This window comes from Vulpes lagopus, chromosome 23, assembly GCF_018345385.1.
Source record: "Vulpes lagopus strain Blue_001 chromosome 23, ASM1834538v1, whole genome shotgun sequence".
Taxonomy (NCBI): domain Eukaryota; kingdom Metazoa; phylum Chordata; class Mammalia; order Carnivora; family Canidae; genus Vulpes; species Vulpes lagopus.
The window spans coordinates 57,942,795-57,964,218 of NC_054846.1; the positions used below are offsets into that span (position 1 = coordinate 57,942,795).

Sequence of the window (21,424 nt, forward strand, 5' to 3'; positions counted from 1 at the left end):
TATTTGGATGAATACCCAGTAGTAGAATTACTGGATCTCATATGGTAATTCTATTTTTAATTTTTTAAGGAACCTCCATACTGTTTTCCACAGTGGCTGCACCAGTTTGCATCCCCACCAACAGCACACAAGGGTTGCTTTTGATCCACATGCTCACCAACCATTATTATTTCTAGTGTTATTTTAGCCATTCTGACAGGTGTGAGGTGATACCTCATTGTGGCTTTTGATTTTCATTTCCTTGATGATTAGTGATGTTAAGCATCTTTTCTTGTGTCTGTAGGCCATCTGTGTGTCTTCCTTGGAGAAATGTCTGTGTCATCTGCCCATTTTTTAATGGTGGTTTTTTGTTTTTTACCTTTTTTGATGTGGAGTTGTAGGAGTTCTTTATTGCATTTATCATTTACACATATCTTCTCCCATTCAATAGGGTTGTCTTTTTGTTTTACTGATTGTTTCCTTCACTGTGCAGAAGCTTTTTATTTTGATGGAGTCCCAGTGGTTTACTCTTTTGCTTTTGTTTCCCTTGCCTCAAGAGGCCTATCTAGAAAATGTTGCTATCGCCAACATGAAAGAAATTAGTTTGTGCTCTCTTCTAGGATTTTTATGGTTTCAAGTCTTACATTTAGATTCTTTTTTTTTTTTAATTTTTTATTTATTTATGATAGTCACAGAGAGAGAGAGGCAGAGACATAGGCAGAGGGAGAAGCAGGCTCCATGCACCGAGAGCCCGATGTGGGATTTGATCCCGGGTCTCCAGGATCGCGCCCTGGGCCAAAGACAGGCGCTAAACCGCTGCGCCACCCAGGGATCCCTTACATTTAGATTCTTAATCCATTTTGAGTTCATTTTTGAGTTTGCTGTAAGAAAGTTGTCCAGTTTCACTATTTTGCATGTAACTGCCCAGTTTTCCCAGCACCATTTTCTGTCACACTTTTTAAACCATTTTCTTGGAATTAAATATTAAGGATTTGCCTCATGACTAAGTAAGGCCCAGAGAGTAGAAAATGGTCGGATGTTGCCATATATTCAGTAACCAAGATACCATTGCATGGAGTTTCTTTTCTTAGAATTGGGATACCTGGGCAGCCCTGGTGGCGCAGCGGTTTAGCGCCGCCTGCAGCCGAGGGTGTGATCCTGAGACCCGGGATCGAGTCCCACATCGGGCTCTCTGGATGGAGCCTGCTTCTCCCTCTGCCTGTGTCTCTGCCTCTCTCTCTCTCTGTATCTCTCATGAATAAATAAATAAAATCTTAAAAAAAAAAAAAAAAAAAAGAATTGAGATACCTGTCTCAGGTCTTCTCAGTACTTTTAGCAGCTGACTTAGCCTGAAGAATTTCCTTATTGAGAAAAGACTATATGCATCAAATTATTGGTAGCTCCCTTCACTTTTGTCAGTGTTTCATTGTGTTCTCAAGTCAGGGCTACACGTCAGATTTTCCATTTGCTGCTGTGACTTGGTCTGTTTGGGATTGTAGTGTTTAGAAATCCCTCCTTTATTTATTTGTAGTTTTCATTTTTTTTTTTTAAGATTTTATTTATTAGAGAGCATGAGCGGGGGGAGAGGGGCAGAAGGAGAAGTAGACTCCCCGCTGAGCAGGGAGCCTGATGTGGGGCTCAATCCCAGGACCTTGGGATCATGACCTGAGCTAAAGGCAGATAGATGCTCAACTGACTGAGCCACCCAGGTGCCTCAGAAATCCCTCCTTTAAAATTTTTTATTTTTATTTTTTTTAAAGTAAGCCTCCATTGCCCATCACAGAACTCACAGCCCTGAGATTGGGAGTTGCATGCTCTACCAGCTGAGCCATCAAGGTGCCTCTAAAAAATTTTCTTTAAATTGAAGTATGATTAACATAGAAATTCATCTTGATAGAAGGGCAAAGTGTTTTTAATCATTTTATCTTTTTTTTTTTTTTTTAAGATTTTATTTATTTATTCCTGAGAGATAACACAGAGAGAGGCAGAGACACAGGCAGAGGGAGAAGCAGGCTCCATGCAGGGAGCCTGATGAACTCGATCTTGGGTCTCCAGAATCATGCCCTGAGCTAAAGGCGGCGCTAAACTGCTGAGCCACCCAGGCTGCCCTCAGTCATTTTATGGTTTTGTTTTTGTTTTTTTTTTTTAATTATTTGCAAATGTCCAGAGAAGCTCAAGTTTGCAAAAGTATTCCCTCATCTGTCTGAATCTGTTTTCTTATCTTAGGTATAATTGAAAAGTGACCCTCTCTTCAGAGATGTCAAAAACAAACAAATCCAAGTCTGGATCTCGATCTTCTCGCTCAAGATCTGCATCAAGGTCTCGTTCTCGTTCATTTTCGAAGTCTCGGTCCCGAAGTCGATCTGTCTCTCGTTCAAGGAAGCGCAGGCTGAGGTAAGGGGTTTGTAATTGCATATCACAATAACCATTGCACTGGTCATTGTGGGTCTCTGGAGATCTTTTGCTAGACTCTCTGTGTCAGCTGGAGTGGGTTGGCCTAAGTTAGAGGGTTGGGCTGTAAAATATTACAGATCTCTTCAAATGCTGCAAATCCAAATTACCTTTGATTGCCATGCTGTTTGCCTAATTCCTTTTCTCCTCTGCCAGCATGTACCATTTCTCATCTACTTTGGAAGAAAGTATTTTGTTTTTTTATCTGAGTTGCTTGCTTCAAATCTTCTACACCCGATTGTTTTTTCCTGAAATATTTTTGGAGGCTTTGGACCAAAGTTTATATGCATCATCAGCAAAGAAAGAATAGCTAAGAGGATAATAGTATGATCAACATTGCGAGGAGAGAAGCCTTGTTAACACTACCATAATTAAACCTTAAAAACTTAACTAGAGTCATTTGTGTACACCTGATGTGCCAGTTCCTAACAAGCTCTATTTAGTAAAATTCGGCAAAGCTATCTAGAAATCACTCTTGTAGACATCACTGTGCATAAGTGTACAAGTAATTCTTTTAAACTGATTATCACTATTCATTAATTCAGTCAGTATTCACTTCTTCAGCTGGATTTTGTGATTTTAGTTCTGTTTTAGAAGAAGATGCTGAACCTCCGGTGCCTTTCCTCTTTTGATGTTTTGGGAGTTGGGGTTTTCTTTCTTTAAAACTGTTTTAATTTTCCTTTGTGAGTAGACAAGAACTTTTTAGTATATACAAGTTTCTACATGTGAATGTCCATATATTTAAATGGGGGTAATGTGCATAGTTTTGTTCCTTTCGTCATAATTGCACCAGGCAAGGAGATATACTTTGTCCAGTCTCTCCAGTTTCACCACTTGGAAACCACCCCCCTGCTCTTTATTTCACATGAGTATCTAGAATTTTTTTGTTAAATGAACTGATTATGAAACTTAAACCTCAGGAAAAGTAGCTATTAAGCTGCATTCTTTTTCCCATTGTCCTGTAGTCCTTCTAAAACATCTTAAAGAGATGTTTGGTGGGATTCTTTTTTTCTTCCCGACAAGAACAAGGTGTAATTCTTAAACAGAATCTGTGAGAGGCCTGCCTAAAAGTTCATTTGAGACCAGAGAGTGAGTAAAAAGTTGGCATGCACAAATATTAATGAATCTGATATAAAGTAGAATATAGTGAGTCTCTCCCTCAAACAAAAACACTAGATCTTTTTATTTTTAAAGATAACATTACACCTTGAGGATGAGTCATGGCCTTTTCTGTTTTTTGAGCATGCGTTTTTATACCAAACTTAGTTCAAGCCGTAGGCTAGAGATTGTTGCCCAGTTATGTGAGAGTCTATATATAAGTAAAAATCTATCCCACTTTTCACCTCCCTGAAAAAAGAATAGCAAAACCTACTAAATATATTTATATCTATCTTAGGAAGTTGCTATCAAGATATGGAGTTGAACAGTGACTTGTAGTAACTCCTCCTCCCTTGCACCCAGAGTCTTTCGATTTGGGCCACTTAAATTTCAGGTTAGCTGAGTTGGTTCTGAAAGGTAACACTGTAAAACTTAATCAAGTAAATGGGAATTAAGTAATTGACTCAAAAACTAGAAGCTATACAACCAAAACTGAGTGACAGAATTGAACAGACACAAACCAAATTGAATAATGCTAACCAGCTCTGAAGTATCTGTGATAACTGGAATTCTGGGCAGATCTGTCTAGATAGATCTCTTCTTATTCTACAGATTATTTGGCATGGTCATTGACTTGGCAAACGAGGGAAAAATATCTTGGGCAGTATGTGTTGGGGTAGTTCTTAGAGCCACTTTACGTGCTATCTTATGCTGAGAAGACTGTTATTTTGGAGGATTGTCTCCACTAGAAAACATGTTTTTATACTCGACTCTAGTCTGACATCTCTGTTTTTTAGAAACAGATAAATTTGCCACTGGATGTTCAATTTTTATTTTGGCTTATCTGTTCCATGATTTTTTTTTCTTTTGTTTTCCCTCTCCTACAAGGAAAGTATACTATCCAGAGTTTGAGAAACCATGCCTTTAAATTAACTTAACTGCTGAGTTCTACAGAATTGGAGAAAACTGATTGTTTTCCTTGTATTTCACAGACTGTATCCTTTTAAGTGACTTCTCGTAAATAACTTCATTTGCAATCTGCAGAGACTCATGTTCCTGCATCTGTGCAATGACTGCGGGTTTTGGATGCAGTATGCCACAGGGCCCTCACTAGTAATTGGTGACAGAAGCAGCAGTAGCCTCTGAGGATGGGAACATGAATTAAACCCTCCTTAGTGCTGGTGGTGCATCACCTCCCTCAAGTATAGCCATTTAATCGGGTCATGGTCAGTTTCATAGCCTGCATCTGCCTCTTCCTTCTTTTCTTATATTGTTACTGTTTTCGAATGAAAAGTATGGAAGGTAAGTTTTTTTTAATTGTACTTAAATAGCAACTGTTAACAACCAGCAGTATGATGCATTTTTTGCCAGTGTGACTGAGCACCATAGGTAATAAGTAGTGGAAGATCAATCCCACTTTGTCTCCCTCAGATTAAATTAAATGTAAATTTCTTCATAAATAATAAACACCGTTTGTTAAGATCTCTCACATGTGCTGAATGTAGTTATTTATAAAACAAGCAAACAAAATGTAACATACGTTTTTAGGTCTAATACAAAAATACATTAGATACATTAGTTAGGTCTAATACGAAAAGTTCTGATTAACCGAAGGATTTTTATTCTAAATGTGAAAAAATATTTTTGGAAGGAAGTAATTTTTACGTAATTACTCAGGAATAATGGTTAATGTGAATGATCTGTATCATAGTTGACAAGGCACATCAGGTATCCAAAGACCCCAGGAGATTTTTATACCAACAAATAACAGTTTTTGGCTTTCTGATGGAAACAAACCTCCTGGTCATTGACAGGCCTAGCATTCATAAACATGTAATTTTTACAATGTTAGGTCACTGTTGAATCCTGGTGGTCCTGAAAATGTGCCTTTGCCCAATTATAGATCCATACTGTTGAATGAAGAACACACCACTAGGCCTTATGGTTGACTTGAAGAAAGATGTGTGGGTAGTGATATGGGAAGAGGGGTGATTTTGTAGTTTCTTTGGTGAATAACCTGGTGTGTGCTTGGATGTCTTATGGTCAGATGGTGCCCTCTTGTGGCACCTAGGTAGGATCTTATAGATCAACAACAGAAACTTGACCTGAGTGGTGAGACCATTTCCAGGTCTTCAGTCAAAAACCATTATTTCTATCTTTTGCTGACTTGATTACAGTGAACTCTTTTAAGCTTTGAGCAGTTGCATTGTCCAAGTTCCTACTTAAGTGTTCTTTGATTAGAACTGTGTATTTAAAAAAAAAAAAAAAAGAACTGTGTATTTACAATCCTGGGTCTTAGTGGAATCTAAGAAAAATAACTGCACAGACAGGACCGAATAGGATGAGGAGTAGGGTGTTACACCAGTATAGAGGCCAGAGGACCTGCACAGTCTGCAGCTGTGTCTACGGACCCATGCTTGTATTCTTCTGACTTAGTGACCAAGGGATGTGTACAGTCCTCTGTGAAACTAAGCAGTTTGTATAAAGTGGTTTTACTTACTTAGCTACATTAAGAGCATTTGATATTCTTTTAGTCACTGTAGAAATATATTTGTTTAAAATGTGCTACAGTATTAATGAAGCAGTCTCGGTGAATCATTTAAGTGATTCTCAGTCTATATTTTTGTACTTAATGTGGGTCAGCAGTGGGATTAAGTATTTAAGTTTGTGCCCTTTCTTTGAAAACAAAACTGGAAATACCTAAGAACAAGATTTCAAACTATTATACCTCTTTGTTGGCAGGTGTTTCTTAAAAGGCTTGTGTCAAAGATTCAAATATTTCCCCCATTCCCCTTTTCAGTTCTAGGTCTCGTTCGAGATCATATTCTCCAGCTCATAACAGAGAGAGAAATCACCCAAGAGTATATCAGAATCGGGATTTCCGAGGTCACAACAGAGGCTACAGAAGGCCCTATTATTTCCGTGGGCGCAACAGAGGCTTTTATCCGTGGGGCCAGTATAACCGAGGTGGCTATGGAAACTACCGCTCAAATTGGCAGAATTACCGGCAAGCATACAGTCCTCGTCGGGGCCGTTCCCGATCCCGGTCCCCAAAGAGAAGGTCCCCTTCACCAAGGTCCAGGAGCCATTCTAGAAACTCCGATAAGTCTTCCTCTGACAGGTCAAGGCGCTCCTCATCCTCTCGTTCTTCCTCCAACCACAGCCGAGTGGAATCTTCTAAGCGCAAGTCTGCAAAGGAGAAAAAGTCCTCTTCCAAGGATAGCCGGCCATCTCAGGCTGCCGGGGATAACCAAGGTGATGAGGCCAAGGAGCAGACATTCTCTGGAGGCACCTCTCAAGATACAAAAGCATCTGACAGCTCGAAACCATGGCCAGATGCCACCACTTACAGTGCTGGTTCTGCATCACGGGCCTCTGCAGTTTCTGAGTTGAGTCCCCGGGAGCGAAGCCCTGCTCTCAAAAGCCCACTCCAGTCTGTGGTGGTGAGGCGGCGCTCACCCCGTCCTAGCCCTGTGCCAAAACCTAGCCCGCCACTTTCCAGCACATCCCAGATGGGCTCAACTCTGCAGAGTGGTGCTGGGTACCAGGCTGGAACACACCAAAGTCCATTCGATCATGGCTCTGGGTCCTTGAGTCCATCCAAAAAGAGCCCTGTGGGTAAGAGTCCACCGGCCACTGGCTCCACGTATGGCTCATCTCAGAAGGAGGAGTCTACTGCTCCAGGAGGAGCAGCCTATACAAAGAGGCAAGTATCTCTTTCCCCTGCCTGGTTATGTTTTTATCTCACCAGCCGGCAGTTTAATTGTAATGTGATCTAAGTTAGAGTTCTGATTAATGGTAATAAGGTAATCCCCGTCTCCTAAACTCTGCATTAGCAAACTTGAAAAGCACCACCCAAGGAAAACTTTAGCTTAACACTAGCTTTCCTACCTTCCTGAATTTGTATTGCAGCATAAAGTTGCTTTAGACTGCTCTGCAATGATGTTTTCACATTTAAAATTTGCCTTGGATTCTACCAATGTAAGCCAGAGAACAGTAGAGATTTGTGGGTCAGCTATCAAAAAAAATATGGTCTTTGCCAAAATGAGTGGCCATTGGAGCTGTTAGACCCTGTAGACCCACCATCTACTGTGATCGATCTGCATCAGCCCACCATGGTGAAGAGCTACACCTCGTACCCTCACACCCTCCAGTTGAGGAGACTGGGCACAATGGGAAAGCCCGAGGCTTAGTCCAGGAAGCCCTTGTTTTAAAATCACAAGGTGGGTGTGTGTCCCAGTAGAAGCCAACCAGGCTGCGTGTTAGGAGAGGACGGGACCGTGCTTCTGTCTTTCTGCTCTGGGGGACACGGTGAGTTGGAACCTGAATCTTTGTTTGTGTGGTTGGATGGATTGGGATGGCAGAGATGGAACAAGGAAGTTGCATTGGGACCAGGTTGGCAAGAGGGATTTACGGGGCAGGTGGTTGCTCCTCCCCTTATTAGCATATTCTTTGATTCCCTGCTGTCCCTTGCCATAGTAATGCAGCTGTAACTTAATTTGACTTTCTTCATTATGGTAGAAATGAGATGCTCAGCCTCTGAACTTTTGAGCCTTCAGTAACTCTGCTTTAAAGTGTAAGTGTGGTTCCTTCCGGGACGGGAGTCTCATTAGGAGACTCGGGCATGAGCTCTGCTTTTCCATAAGAACGAGTAGGATGGTTTTTGCCCCCTTCCCCCATTAACTTGTATTTGTTTTTATTTGTGTTCGCAGTATATTTCATATTTAGATCTTCTAGGTGACTTGAAGCAAACACGAAGTCTCTTTTGAGACTTGTATTTCCAAATGTGAGTTGTATAAAAGCAAAAACAGTCCAAGGTTGAACATTCTATATTAACTTTGCTGAAAGCAGATTTTAAGTGACTGAGTGAAGGTTGGATAAGACCTTAATTTTTTTTTTCCTAGACCACTTACAGGTAAGTAGGTTTTTTTTTTAGTATCCTAAAAGTTACCTTTGCTGTTTTCTTTTTGGTTGCTCTTGAAAGACACAACTCTGCGGACCATGTATTTTTCTCTTAAATGGCATCCAAGTTCATAGATCTGTGGAGGACCACTTTTCAGAAATTACTAGAAAGTAACCAAGTAGAAAATCCTTTGGTAACATTGGAATCCACAAGATGTTTGTTCAGAGAATCAAAAACACAAGACCAAATGGTGCTGTTTTAGATCAGGTGCTGAAAGAGCCTCTTTTGTGTCTCCCTTGTGTTTTCATAACTAGGTACCTAGAAGAACAGAAGACAGAGAATGGAAAAGATAAGGAGCAGAAACAAACCAATACCGATAAAGAGAAAATGAAAGAGAAAGGGAGCTTCTCTGATACAGGCTTGGGTGATATAAAAATGAAATCTGATCCATTTGCTCCCAAAACTGATACCGAGAAGTCTTTTCGGGGTAGCCAGTCTCCCAAAAGGTATAAACTTCGAGATGACTTTGAGAAGAAGATGGCCGACTTCCATAAGGACGACATGGATGATCAAGATAAGGACAAAGCTAAGGGAAGGAAGGAATCGGAGTTTGATGATGAACCCAAATTTATGTCGAAAGTCATAGCAGGTGCAAACAAAAACCAGGAGGAGGAGAAGTCAGGCAAATGGGAGGGCCTGGTGTATGCACCGCCAGGGAAGGAAAAGCAGAGGAAAACAGAGGAGCTGGAGGAGGAATCTTTCTCTGAGAGATCCAAAAAGGAGGATCGGGGAGGGCCCAAGAGAACCGAAAGTGGGCACAGAGGGTTCGTGCCTGAAAAGAATTTCCGAGTGACCGCTTACAAAGCAGTCCAGGAGAAAAGCTCGTCACCTCCCCCGAGAAAGACCTCTGAGAGCCGGGAGAAGCTAGGAGCCAAGGGAGACTTTTCCACAGGGAAGTCTTCCTTTTCCATTACTCGAGAGGCCCAGGTCAATGTCCGGATGGACTCTTTTGATGAGGACCTTGCAAGGTAAGATGTAGTGCTTTACCCTTGGGGCTTTAGTGGTCCAAGGGGCATCTCCTAACCCCTCTCCCTGGGGATGTTCTGGAACCAGGCCAGGTCCCCTCCTCCTCCTGTATTTCCCCTACTATCCCAAGTTTCGGTGCTGATAACGTCCACCTGTTTTCAGTGGAGGAGTGCATGTCACTGAGCAGTTACATGTCAGGGGCAATATCCTGGGGATGGTAAAGCACCTTTCAGCGTTCAGTGCCAGGCTTTCTGGCTGTTGGGTCCCCACCTTTATCCACTACCCCATTCCCTGTCTCATCATGTGGGGCCCCCCCCCCCCGTGCTTAAGGTGATTTTGCCTCTGGAGCCTTCCAGAATCTATTTCTCCATTCTTAGCTAGGTTACCAAAGTCTGTTATTACAGGCTCCCATCAAATAGCATCCCAGTATTAACGTCAGGGCTGAGGGGAGGGGTACGTGGCCAAACTTGAGAGTGTTCGGGCCCAGGCTGACATCCTGTTGGAAGTCCACCCGAGCAGCATTCTGGTCACATCTCACTCCACTGTGTCCCTTCCCTGAGCCAGTGACCCTGGCTGGCCAAACTAGTTGATCTTTAAAATACTTTTCCGTTTGTCGTGTGTGTTAAAACCGCCGTGACTTTGAAAACAGTCCTTGAAGTTCAGCACTTTACCCAGCCTGTCTGTTCCTTCTAAAGACTCCCAGGGGGAAAAGGAGGGAGAGAGATTTTGGATACCTTTTCCCACAGTCAATGGTCCACTGAGGTTACTTTGAACTTGGGTGGGAAATAAAAAGCAGCTTTGGGGATAAGTTTAAAACTCGGAAAAAAAGCATTGCATTCTTAGGGTTTAAATGTTTTGACTTTCTGTATATCTTGTTACACTGGGCCTCCCTATGTTTCTTTTTCAGACCAAGTGGCTTATTGGCTCAGGAACGCAAGCTTTGTCGAGATCTAGTCCATAGCAACAAAAAGGAACAGGAATTTCGTTCCATTTTCCAGCACATACAGTCAGCTCAGTCTCAGCGGAGCCCCTCTGAACTGTTTGCCCAGCATATAGTGACCATTGTTCACCACGTAAAAGGTGAGTGCAGACCCAGCCTGCTGCCGGCTCCCTCTCTGTGGCTAGTTTCCTCTGCCACAAGCAGAGGGATGAGTGGCTGCGTAAGGGAGCCTTTGGGGACCCTTTATCTCATCAAAAAGGCCTTTGAAGCCAAGGACTGGCTCAAAGGAAATTCCTTCCAAGGAGTTGTTTCCATTTTTTTAATTATAGAGTTGAACATTTCGAAATGCTAGTAACCTGTGATCATGAGAATAGGTAAAAATCCTTCACATAAGGTTCAAAATGCTTGAAGAAGGAAGTATGAAAAGTGACTTTTCCAGCATCTCTGTCTTTTTTCCTAACAGCTGGAAAGCCTCTAGAGGTCTCTCAGAGACCTTGTGTGAATTTCTTCTCCACCTTATCCTACCATGTCCTGGGCAAACTGAGGTGGGCAGGTTGGGGAGTGGTGGGAAGGAGTGATAACAGCAGCCGGGTTGGGCCAGTTACAGGTTCTACCTGAAACTTAAACTCCAGTGGGAGGTGGTGCTGTGATTCACAGAGAAGTAAGCTCTAGGTTTCCTTGTATCCACCTCGTAAGACAAGGGAGCAGCAATGGAAATCTAGTGGCCGATACTGGATTGTATCTGAGCCAGCCGTTTCTCCTTCCTTTTTTCAGTGTGTGTGTGTTACATGGATTTGACTACTGGAGTCACATCTCTGTGGCTGCAGGTTCATGCAGAAGAGTTGAATATTGTGTCTGCCTTTGGTAGCATAATATGTTCTTTGAATTCCCACAGAGCATCACTTTGGGTCCTCAGGAATGACATTGCATGAGCGCTTTACTAAATACCTAAAGAGAGGAACTGAGCAGGAGGCAGCTAAAAACAAGAAAAGCCCAGAGATACACAGGTGAGGACTTTGACCTTACACTGGAGGTAGCCACAAAAGATTGCTCATTAGATAATAAACTCAGCTTGTTTTTGTTAATGTGAGGTGCCTTAGCAGCAGAATTTAGGGTAAACGTTCTCCAGACGTTAGGATAGCAGTGAGCGTTTGTAGTTTGAGTGGAAAGAACATGTCAAAAAAAAAAAAGAACATGCCTTGATGACTAGTTTCCCACTTTGGGCCTGAGGAAGACTGGCCTTTTGATATAGATGAATCCTTGTATTCTTGGGAGCTGGCAAATGGTAACCTGAGACCACTGTGAACTTTCCATAGGTGGAGTAAATGTTAAATTTCTTTAAGCAACACATGTGTTCCATATACCAGTTCTTCCTTTGGAAGAACTCCAGTGGGTGGGAGAGCACGTAGGATTTTTGTCTAAGGGTTCAAAAGCCCAGGAGATTTAAAGAATACCACCACGTTCAGTTGTGGGAGGGTGTTCAGCAAACAGGGGCTTTGTCTAGAGACACACTTGTCTCTATCTTTAATTTCGTAATAGTCAACTATTAGACCTGTTGGCAGTAGGTAAGAGAACCATGTTTCTACAACAGTCTTGGGTTTGGGTCTTTGGGATGCATGTATGTGCCAGGCGATTTTCTTACCTAGACCTTATCTCACAGATAAATAATGGGCCATTATATTCTTATGCCCAAGACGAAAACTACTCTTTGAGGTTAGCAGGGCATGGATAGTCTTGATGTGAACTTGAGATTATAGGCGTGGGTGTAGGTGAGTCCTTCCTGGCTGTAACAGTGCTGGGAAGGAGTAAGAAGTTCCTTCAGTTTGAGTTTGACTGAGAAGTTGGGGTGTGTGTGCACACAAACATGCCTATGGGAGAGTCTAAATATATAGGCAAAGAATGTAAGTTATGCGTACGTGTATGTGTGTGTGTGTAAGTTATGAAACATAATGAAATGGATTTTATTACCCTGCTGAGGAACTAAAATATCACCAGTAGTATATTCACATGATGGGATGTTAAACAATTTTTCTGTTTTCAATTTTCAGGAGGATAGACATTTCTCCCAGTACATTCAGAAAACATGGTTTGGCTCATGATGAAATGAAAAGTCCACGGGAACCTGGCTACAAGGTGAACTGTTGCTTTGATCGTAATTCCAACAAAATGAGTGCGTTGGGCATGAACTTGACAGAAATGTGTTTGTTTAAATTACTCTCTACTTAAGTTTGTGTTTTTCTTTTAAGGATGGGCATAATTCTAAAAATGAACTACAAAGGGTTAATTTTTATTAAATGTATCAACAACCTTTGTGAAGTGGTTAGAATATGGTAAATGACCCCAAAGTCTATTGAGGTGAGATTGAGAAAAAAAAGAGAGGAGTTTTGGAACAAGTGCCCATGATGAGAGAAGAAACTTTTTGTGATATTTTTCTGCTTGTAAGTATTATCAAATCAACTATATTACATGCACTATTTCCAACCATGATTTCAAAAAGACATGCATGTCAGAGGAGAGTGAAATATTCATATCTTAACATGGTAGACTGTTTTAAACAGCTAGTCCAGTTTTTTTTCTAACATTGTACCATATTTATCATCTGTCAGTTACTGTTACTTTAAAGCTAAACATTATTTTGATAGCCCAGCTACATTTGCAATGATGTGCACGCAAACATAGTTATTAAGAGGTTAAAGCTTGTATGCAATCTTTTACTATGAAATAATAGATTTGGTTGTTTTTTTTTTAAGTCTCTTAGTATTTATTGACTTTCATTCACATATGTAGTTGAAACTTAAAGATGGCTCTTGCAGTGCTGCTAAAACCTTTTCTAAAGAAACTCTTCAGGTCTTCAAACGAATTTGTCTCGATAGTTGAATGTGACGAGAGGCCCTCTTCACAGTCTCTCTTCTCTCCCGTCCCCCTTTTCTTTTTCTCCACGTGCCCACCAGATTGGCACTGACCCAGTGAAATGCAAGGCTTTGAGACAGCAGAAGAGCGCTTACCCTCTGAGCCTCCTGGGCCTACTCCATAGAGGTGCTGTGGGTGCACGGCCTCGGAGCAGCACCTGCCCCTTTTCTGGGTCTTTGGAGGGTATAGAGTCCTCATTCCTTCTCAAAAATGAAGACGATAAAAATAAACTTTATTTCATCAAAAAGCTTAGTAGTTTGTGTGAGATGTTAATATGGAGTGAACTGCCCATTCCTTCCTCTTTTAGGGAGGTTTTACTTCTTCTGAGGCAAGTCCTCATGCTTAATGTCCTTGAATCCACCTGGCCTTCTGAGCTCTGAGTGTCCCTAGGGCTGTGGAAAGCACTTGCTCTGGTTTGGGGCACACAGTGCCTCTGTTGCTGTATCCGCAATGCACAGCCCTGGGGGGTTTGACTTACTAAGGAAGTCAGCAAAAAGGGAGTTTGCTTTCCCTTTTTTGCTGGTGTTTTTTTCCTTTTTAAGACAAATGTCGACCTGGATTGCCACTTGTGAATTCTCCCTTGTGATTTTTGAGATTCCCTCTTTTCTAAACCAATTTCTCAACATAACTAAAGTTGCCAAAGAGTCCCACAGTCTGTTGCAGAGCTAATTCCAAGGAGAGGATAAACCCATGGTGGTTGCCACAGTGTAGGTAGGGAAGGATGACACGACACCAACATTTCCACTTTTGGTGGTGACTAGGCCTGAGTCAGCCTAACCAGCCACCTTCTAAAGCTGATTTTGGCCTACTCAGCGTGTAGGCTAGCCAGTGTTATCACTGGGCCACAGAGGAAACCAGGCAAGATCAGTGTCTTAGCATTTTCAGAAGGCAGTCATCATCATTTTAGAGAACTGGTTTGGGTTCTGTGAGGGACCCTCAGGAAGGGACATCTATGGGATATCTTGTATCCCTCCCAAGCTTGGGTGAGGTGCTTAACACTTGTAGTGCTTCCTTTGCACCGCTCCATTGGAGTAGAAACCACAACTTGTGGGGTGGTTGAATTGGCAGCCCTGAATCCCAAAAACCTTAATTTTGATGTCTCTTTTGGCAGGCTGAGGGAAAATACAAAGATGATCCTGTTGATCTCCGCCTTGATATTGAACGTCGTAAAAAACATAAGGAGAGAGATCTTAAACGAGGTAAATCAAGAGAATCAGTGGATTCCCGAGACTCAAGCCACTCAAGGGAAAGATCAGCTGAGAAAACAGAGAAAACTCACAAAGGATCAAAGAAGCAGAAGTACGTAAGCCCCTGTTACCTCATTCAGAGCCCTCCTGAATGAGTTCTCTTGTCTGCTCCTTTTGGACTGTGTAGCAGACTACCCAGGCCAGAGAAGTTCAGGGTTAGGGATGATAGCAGTGTCTTCTTTTATACCATGTACCTGTCAAGTAAGGTTCCTGCTTGAAAACAGAACTTCTGCATCAAAGTAAGCCCCCTAGTAGATGGGCATTTAATTTGGCTATAGGGACAGAGTGGAAAAGCACTTGGGCATTTCTTTTGGGTTGTGTTAGACATTTTCTTTGATAGGTTCTTTTTCATCACAAATCTTCACGGGGAGATTGTTTTAGAAGTGGCTCCATGCTGTTGGCTAGTTAATAACATTGTTCTGTCAAAGAAATAGGATGAAACTAGATAGGACAAGATTGGTCATCTTTTAAGAACTAGTTTCGCAGACACTTCCAAGTGAGGTGTTCCAAATATTTTTTAAACAAAGGTAGCATTGTCGAAGTTCATAGGGCAGCATTCATGCCAAGGTCTTGTCATTTCTGTTTACATCTGTGAACGTTCCATGACTTTTCAGTCATGTCTCATTAAACGTGGAAGAGTTGAAGCCCTACACTTTGAGTAGTGTGAAGCAGCACCACTTTTGCTGTTTGTGAACTTCGGCCGGAAACCATTTTCGTGCCCGTTTCCTGATAACAATCCTTTGAGATAAGTTGGACACTTGGTGTGGTACCCATTTTGCCCATTGGAAAGATAAGCTCATGATGATTTCTCTAAGATGACACAATTCTCAGCTGACATAAAACACAGATGTTCTGTTCCACTTTGTCTCCCTGTCTGCGTTGTTCCTTGTACCTTGGGAGCCCTTGTACCTTGGGAGACAGCTTTCAGGGCTGTCTGTTGATAAGGAGCCTGATAGTGGTCAACAGGGAGCGGAAGTGGTGGTACAGTAGTCCTAAGCGCTGCTCCTGGTGGAAAAGAAGCAGAACCCCACAAACATCTCCGGGTCGGGTCTGGATTATTGATCCTTATTCCTTTCCCTGAAACACATGCCTCTGCCTCTGACTTGCTGTGTAACCTTGAAACCTTAGTATTCTCTGATTGGGGCAAGAAGAAAGATGATAGTTCTCATCATGGGTCATACCTCAGTTTACAAGAACTGTTTCTCATATGACTGAAGAATAATTCAACCAAGGTCACACAAGTAATAAAAGGTGTGCTGGGACTCAAATATAGGGCCATTTGGAGTCTTTTTTTCCCCCTTTCTTTTAAGATTTTATTTATTTGAGAGCAAGAGCATAAGCTGTGGGGAGGGGCAGAGGAAGAGGGAGAAGCAGGCTTCTTGTTGAGCAAGGACCCCAACTCGGGGCTCAATCCCAGGACCCAGGGACCCCGGGATCGTGACCTGAGCTGAAGGCAGATGCTTCATCAATGGAGCCACCCAGGCAACTGTGGAGTCTTCTTTATTAAAACCTCTTAAAATAGCACTGATTTATAGGAGTCAGGAATTCCACATCTGAGTTATAAAAATCCTATGACAATAACTTTGAATTCCCCAGTTTGTGAGAAAATGCTAGAAAAAGCCACTAGGGTTTCAGTATTTAAGTTCTTGAGCTTCTCAAATGCCGGGGAGTGTGGTGGGAGAGAGGGCTGGCAGGATGCTTTGCATGATGGAGGAGGACGGTGAGAGAGAGAGAGGTTCCTGGCACTTGGCCAGTTTCTCCCCGTACATCGTCCTCTACTGCTGGAAGCCTGGCCTTCCTGCCACCTTACAGGCCGCCAGTAACCTCCATTAGCACATGGCAGGGCTGGCACCGACTCTAGTACATAGACAGTGACTCATTGTAGTAAGCTCATTTGCCCTAGTCTGTAATTTCTCTCCGATGAAGGGAAGGGAGGGAAATCACTCTGGGAAGAGTTTTGCCAGACCAGGTTTGAGCTCAGTGAGAGATGGTATGTGGAGTCGTGGTACAATTAGAGAAAGGTCTGAACCCAGGCTCTCTCTGCTCTGCTCAGCTCTTATAAATACTGGATAACCGTAGTTGCCATTTACTGCTGGCCTGCTACGCCACTGTCCTGTGTCGGAGCATGTCGTTGCTTCAGTCCTCAGGACAGGCCATCAGGCAGATAGTGTTCTGTCTATGAGAACTAAAGTAACAAAGCACAAAACAAGTGGCAGTACAAGTGGTTGCAGATACGTCGTGGCTCCTGATGCAGTGTTAGCGTCCTTCTGCCTTTCTGGTTCATGCGTGTGTATTCTACGGGGCCAGGTTGTGTTCCTCTTGCTGTGCATGTCCCGTGTTCACCGGCTGACACACAGATGCATCACGGGACGTGACTCAGGATTGAGAGGGTGGGTACCCTGGGTGGGTGAGTTGGGGGTTAGTTTGGAGGTTGCTCGTCCTCATTGTCCTCATCACAGATGCGCTCCGGACTGTCCTGTGCGGCTTACCAGCGAGGCCCCGGCCCCGACCCCAGGCTGTCTCCTAGCACCAAGTGATTCCAATCCCTGGCTCTTCTCTTCTAGGAAGCACCGGAGGGCACGAGACCGGTCCAGGTCATCCTCCTCTTCCTCCCAGTCGTCCCACTCCTACAAAGCGGAAGAGTACACTGAAGAGACGGAGGAGAGGGAAGAGAGCAGCACAGGCTTTGACAAGTCAAGACTAGGGACCAAGGACTTCGTGGGTCCAAATGAAAGAGGCGGCAGGGCTCGAGGGACCTTTGTAAGATCCTGCCTCCTCTCCCTTCTCTCAGCCTCTGCTCCTCCCCACTCTAGTTCCGTGTCTGTCAGATGACTAGTTTTCTTCCCCCTATGACAAGGAATCCACGCTGTAGATCCCAGAATCTGGTGCCCCCTCTTCCCCAAACTTTCTGTTGGTAGTTATTTTTCTGTTCGTAATGACTTAACCTAGAAAGCCTGTTTGGAGGCTTTTGGCCTCCAGATTTCCCCACTTACCTGACCGTTGCTGCGTCTGTGGCGAGGGCCTTGTGCCATCTCGTCCTCTGGGCTACAGACTTGAGCCGATAGGGAATGGCTAGAAGCCAGTCAACTAGTAGATCGACTAGAGGACCACTGTTCTGTGCCAGAAAAATATTTGAACAGAAGGCAGGAGGTGGTTTTTGTCCATTCCTGACACAGTCCTTTCTTCTTTTCCCCACTTCTTGCCACAGCAGTTTCGAGCCAGAGGGAGAGGCTGGGGCAGAGGCACCTACTCTGGTAACAACAACAACAACAGCAACAACGATTTTCAAAAGAGAAACCGGGAGGAGGAATGGGACCCTGAGTACACGCCCAAGAGCAAGAAATATTACCTGGTATGTGTCTGGGATAAGCAGGAGGGGCCAGAGGGCCTCAGGCACCACACCATGGCTTGATCCCGAGGCCCTTTACTAGGTCTGTCCAGAGCCGTGATGAAATGCGTGTGCAGGCGTATTGCACTGGGGGTGTGTACTTGTGGGACAGTATAGAGCTGGCAAGAGGAGCGTTCTGGCAGGTGGTAGCTGGGCCTCGTCTGAGACGTGTATGGATTCCAGGACACAAGAAGGGTTGCTCTGGCATTTTGAGCCTGTGAGCTTGTCTCATTGCTAATCTGCCCTCGGCCTCCCTCCAGCCTTTATCCAGGGATGGAGTCAGAACCCTCCCCCATGTCCCCAGTTTACTCTGTCACTCCCTAGTGCCAGAGTGACAAAATAAGACCGCTCTGGATCTGTTCGAGGGAGGGAATTTATCTCCAGAATAGAAGTCACCAAGGCTTCTCTTACCTGAGCTGCTGATCACTCCCAGGTAGCAGGCACTTCCTGCCCTCCCCCGCCCCCCATGTTGGGGCTCCTCTAGGCTCTGCTGACCTTGCCAGTGAGGAAGTTCTCTGCCTTGCTGTATCAACAAGCAGGCTCAGGTCCAAGCAGATGGGACTCTGAGTGTTGTAACCAAGATAAACTTGCAGCTGAGCCTTCCTCACCCACAAGAAGGGCTGGTGTGGGTCTGTGTTGTCAGTTGCACAGCTGGGAAACCGGTTTTGTAGATGACGGCACGGCCACCTTCACTTTTCTGGGGCGGCTGGAGCTGCTCTGAGACTCCGAGAGGACCCTTGGCCCTGTCTCTGGGGAACAGTTCGTGGGGCGCAGGGTAGGTGCCAGAGTGGCACTGCCACAGGGGGAGACATTAATGGCCGTGTTGCTCCTCCTGGTCCCGTCTGCCACCCGAAGGAGTGTTGCCGGCCTCCTGCATTTAGGCTATTGAGCAGCGGTCCTGGTAGGAAGCAGCTGGCCCTCTAGCTGAGTTGGTCCCTGCAGCCTGAGGGTGTACTTGGGTTGGTCTAGAGTTTTTGACGGGCTGACGTAACAGCAACTCCTAGTTTTTAAAGTGCTTTCTCACGACTCTCATTCTCTCGTCTCTCTGATGTGACCATTGGAGCAGGATTGAGGTGCAGGCTGGGTGTTTTTCCACTTTGCCACCCTGCCTCTTTACATGAAATTGCAGAGGGGAGAGCGGAGATGGGCGGCTGGCTTCCGGTCCTACCTTTGCCACTCCTGGGTCTGAGGCTGTGACCTGGTCATTTGCCCTTGGTCTCACTGCCAGTTGTTGGCCACGGGGATGTGAAATGACGTGGAGTCACCCTAAGTTCCTTTGTAGAGTGGAGGGTGACGATGACAGGGTATATACGAGGATTACCAGAGAGAGTGCAGGTGATGGGCCTGTCAGCGCTAGGCGGTTTTACCACGGTTGTAATGCCCACGCTACTTACTGCCTTAGGATTCTTTTTTTTTTTTTTTTCTAATTTATTTATGATAGTCACACACAGAGAGAGAGGGAGGCAGAGACAGGCAGAGGGAGAAGCAGGCTCCAGGCACTGGGAGCCCGACGTGGGATTTGATCCCGGTCTCCAGGATCGCGCCCCGGGCCAAAGGCAGGCGTTAAACCGCTGCGCCACCCAGGGATCCCCTGCCTTAGGATTCTTAAGGCCTCAGTGGAATATTCTCTTGGATCTGAATCAGTAGCATTTTTGGAGTAGGGACCCGGGAGGACAGAAAAGGAGCAAAAGGTGGGGTGGGGAGCATAGGTGGGTTTGAGAAAGTCCCATTTAGAGGAGAGGAGGGTTCTGGTTATGCCTGTTCACTCGGGGACTGATGGCAGTTTTCTTTTCTCTCAGCATGATGACCGCGAAGGTGAAGGCAGCGAGAAGTGGGTGAGCCGGGGCCGGGGCCGAGGAGCCTTCCCCCGGGGTCGTGGCCGGTTCATGTTCCGGAAGTCCAGCACCAGCCCCAAATGGGCCCACGACAAGTTTAGTGGGGAGGAAGGGGAGATTGAAGACGACGAGAGTGGGACAGAGAACCGAGAAGAGAAGGACAATTTACAGCCTGCAACTGAGTAGGGGCCACTCTGATGGGAGCCCCTGCCCAGGGGAGAGAGGGCGCTGGGAAGGTGGCTGGTGAGGAGCAAGACAGAGGAGCCTCAAGATTGCAAAAATCCCACCCCTACCCCCACCAGCCAGCTGCGCAGAATCCTACTCCAGCCGAAAGCATCCCTGGCGCTGCGTCCCACTGGACAGAGGCGGCCGGCTGAGGAGCCTGGGGTCAGGCCCAGCTCTTGAGCAGAACACATTGGGCTTTAGCTGTGTTTCTCATTTGTTGTTGGTGTGTGGGGTGGGGGCTGGGGTAGGGAGGGGAGAGCGATACTTGGATTTTGGTTTGTTCCCTATTAGAAACAACAGTTTTGTTTTTATTTTCATTTGGAGCTAAGAGGACTAATTTGATAATTTTCGATCTCTTCTCCCTTATCCAGATTTTAAAAGCCCTTCTTCTTCTTCTTCCCTCCCCCCCCCCTTTTTTCGTAGGCATATGTAGTAATAATAGAAAGATTTAATTTGGGCAACTGATTCTTCAAAGAGAAAACAAAGCATGTGAATAAACATTGAAGTGTTCACCTCAGTTTGGGACCAAACTGCTTGGGTCTTTGTAAAAATCGGTTTTGTATGTCGAGGAGGAGTTCAAGGCCTTTCTGACCACCTTGTGTTCCCCTTTTCTGCGCAGCCATGTATCCCATGGTGTGCTGCTAACCACACCCCACGTGCCCCCCCACCCCAATATTTTCTGAGTTCTTCTGGGCTGGGCATCCCATTCTCCACCAGCAGCTCCAGTATCCCAAACTTTATAGTCCTGCTGATCCTCTCAGCAACAGGGGTGGAAACTGGACGGCAGTTTCTGGTCTGTTTTCTAAGAAACTTCTGAATTCTATTATCTTTACAAATATAAGATGAGAAAATAATTTTTTCAATATTTTTTATTAATCTTTTTATAAAATGAAAAGAAACTCCTATGATCGATTAAGGAAGGTGGTTATGGCTGGGTGGTTTGTGGGGGTTTGTTTTTTTTCCTTTTTTTTTTTTTTTTTTAATTAACCACAAGCTTTAAGTTGAAACATTCTTGGATGTTTGGGGGGAAAACATCCTCTTAAAATGGGTCCTTGTGCTTGCCTTCTGGGGAGGCGGTCCTGAGCAGGTGAATCATATGGCATTTATGCATATGTTATATGCGGACTGCACCCACCTCTGCCCCCCCCCCCCAACCTTTGCCTCTTGGGTTGTTGTGCTTCTTTCCCCTTACTTTGCTACATTTCTATAGTTAAGTTGGTTTTACTTGAATGATTCATGTTTAGGGGAAAAAAATGAAAACACCTTTAAAATTTGTTTCAACTCCTCCTGCAAATAAAAAAATAAATGAAGAAGGCAGATGTAAATGGACTCTGGTCATTGTCACCCTTAGCATGTGTGTGTGTTTGGGGGGGTGGGGGGTATTGGCATCTACTGGAGCAGCTTCAGGAAACCTGAAAGACA

General features: G+C 44.4%; 1 protein-coding gene across 3 annotated transcripts in view; it reads left to right on the forward strand.

The window, feature by feature from the left end:
- Positions 1 to 21,319, forward strand: part of THRAP3 (thyroid hormone receptor associated protein 3) — a 64,468-nt gene extending 43,149 nt beyond the window's left edge. For 2 of the 3 annotated variants that reach the window (XM_041738053.1, XM_041738054.1), the window contains 10 exons: positions 2,206 to 2,373; positions 6,329 to 7,234; positions 8,746 to 9,459; positions 10,365 to 10,537; positions 11,293 to 11,404; positions 12,446 to 12,530; positions 14,419 to 14,606; positions 17,119 to 17,314; positions 17,763 to 17,906; positions 19,742 to 21,319. In XM_041738053.1, coding sequence (XP_041593987.1) covers positions 2,237 to 2,373; positions 6,329 to 7,234; positions 8,746 to 9,459; positions 10,365 to 10,537; positions 11,293 to 11,404; positions 12,446 to 12,530; positions 14,419 to 14,606; positions 17,119 to 17,314; positions 17,763 to 17,906; positions 19,742 to 19,963 — 2,877 coding nt within the window. In that variant the 5' untranslated portion in view covers positions 2,206 to 2,236 and the 3' untranslated portion in view covers positions 19,964 to 21,319. The remainder of the gene's footprint in view (positions 1 to 2,205; positions 2,374 to 6,328; positions 7,235 to 8,745; positions 9,460 to 10,364; positions 10,538 to 11,292; positions 11,405 to 12,445; positions 12,531 to 14,418; positions 14,607 to 17,118; positions 17,315 to 17,762; positions 17,907 to 19,741) is intronic. The other variant, XM_041738055.1, reaches the window with a different exon arrangement.
- Positions 21,320 to 21,424: the final 105 nt, after the last annotated feature.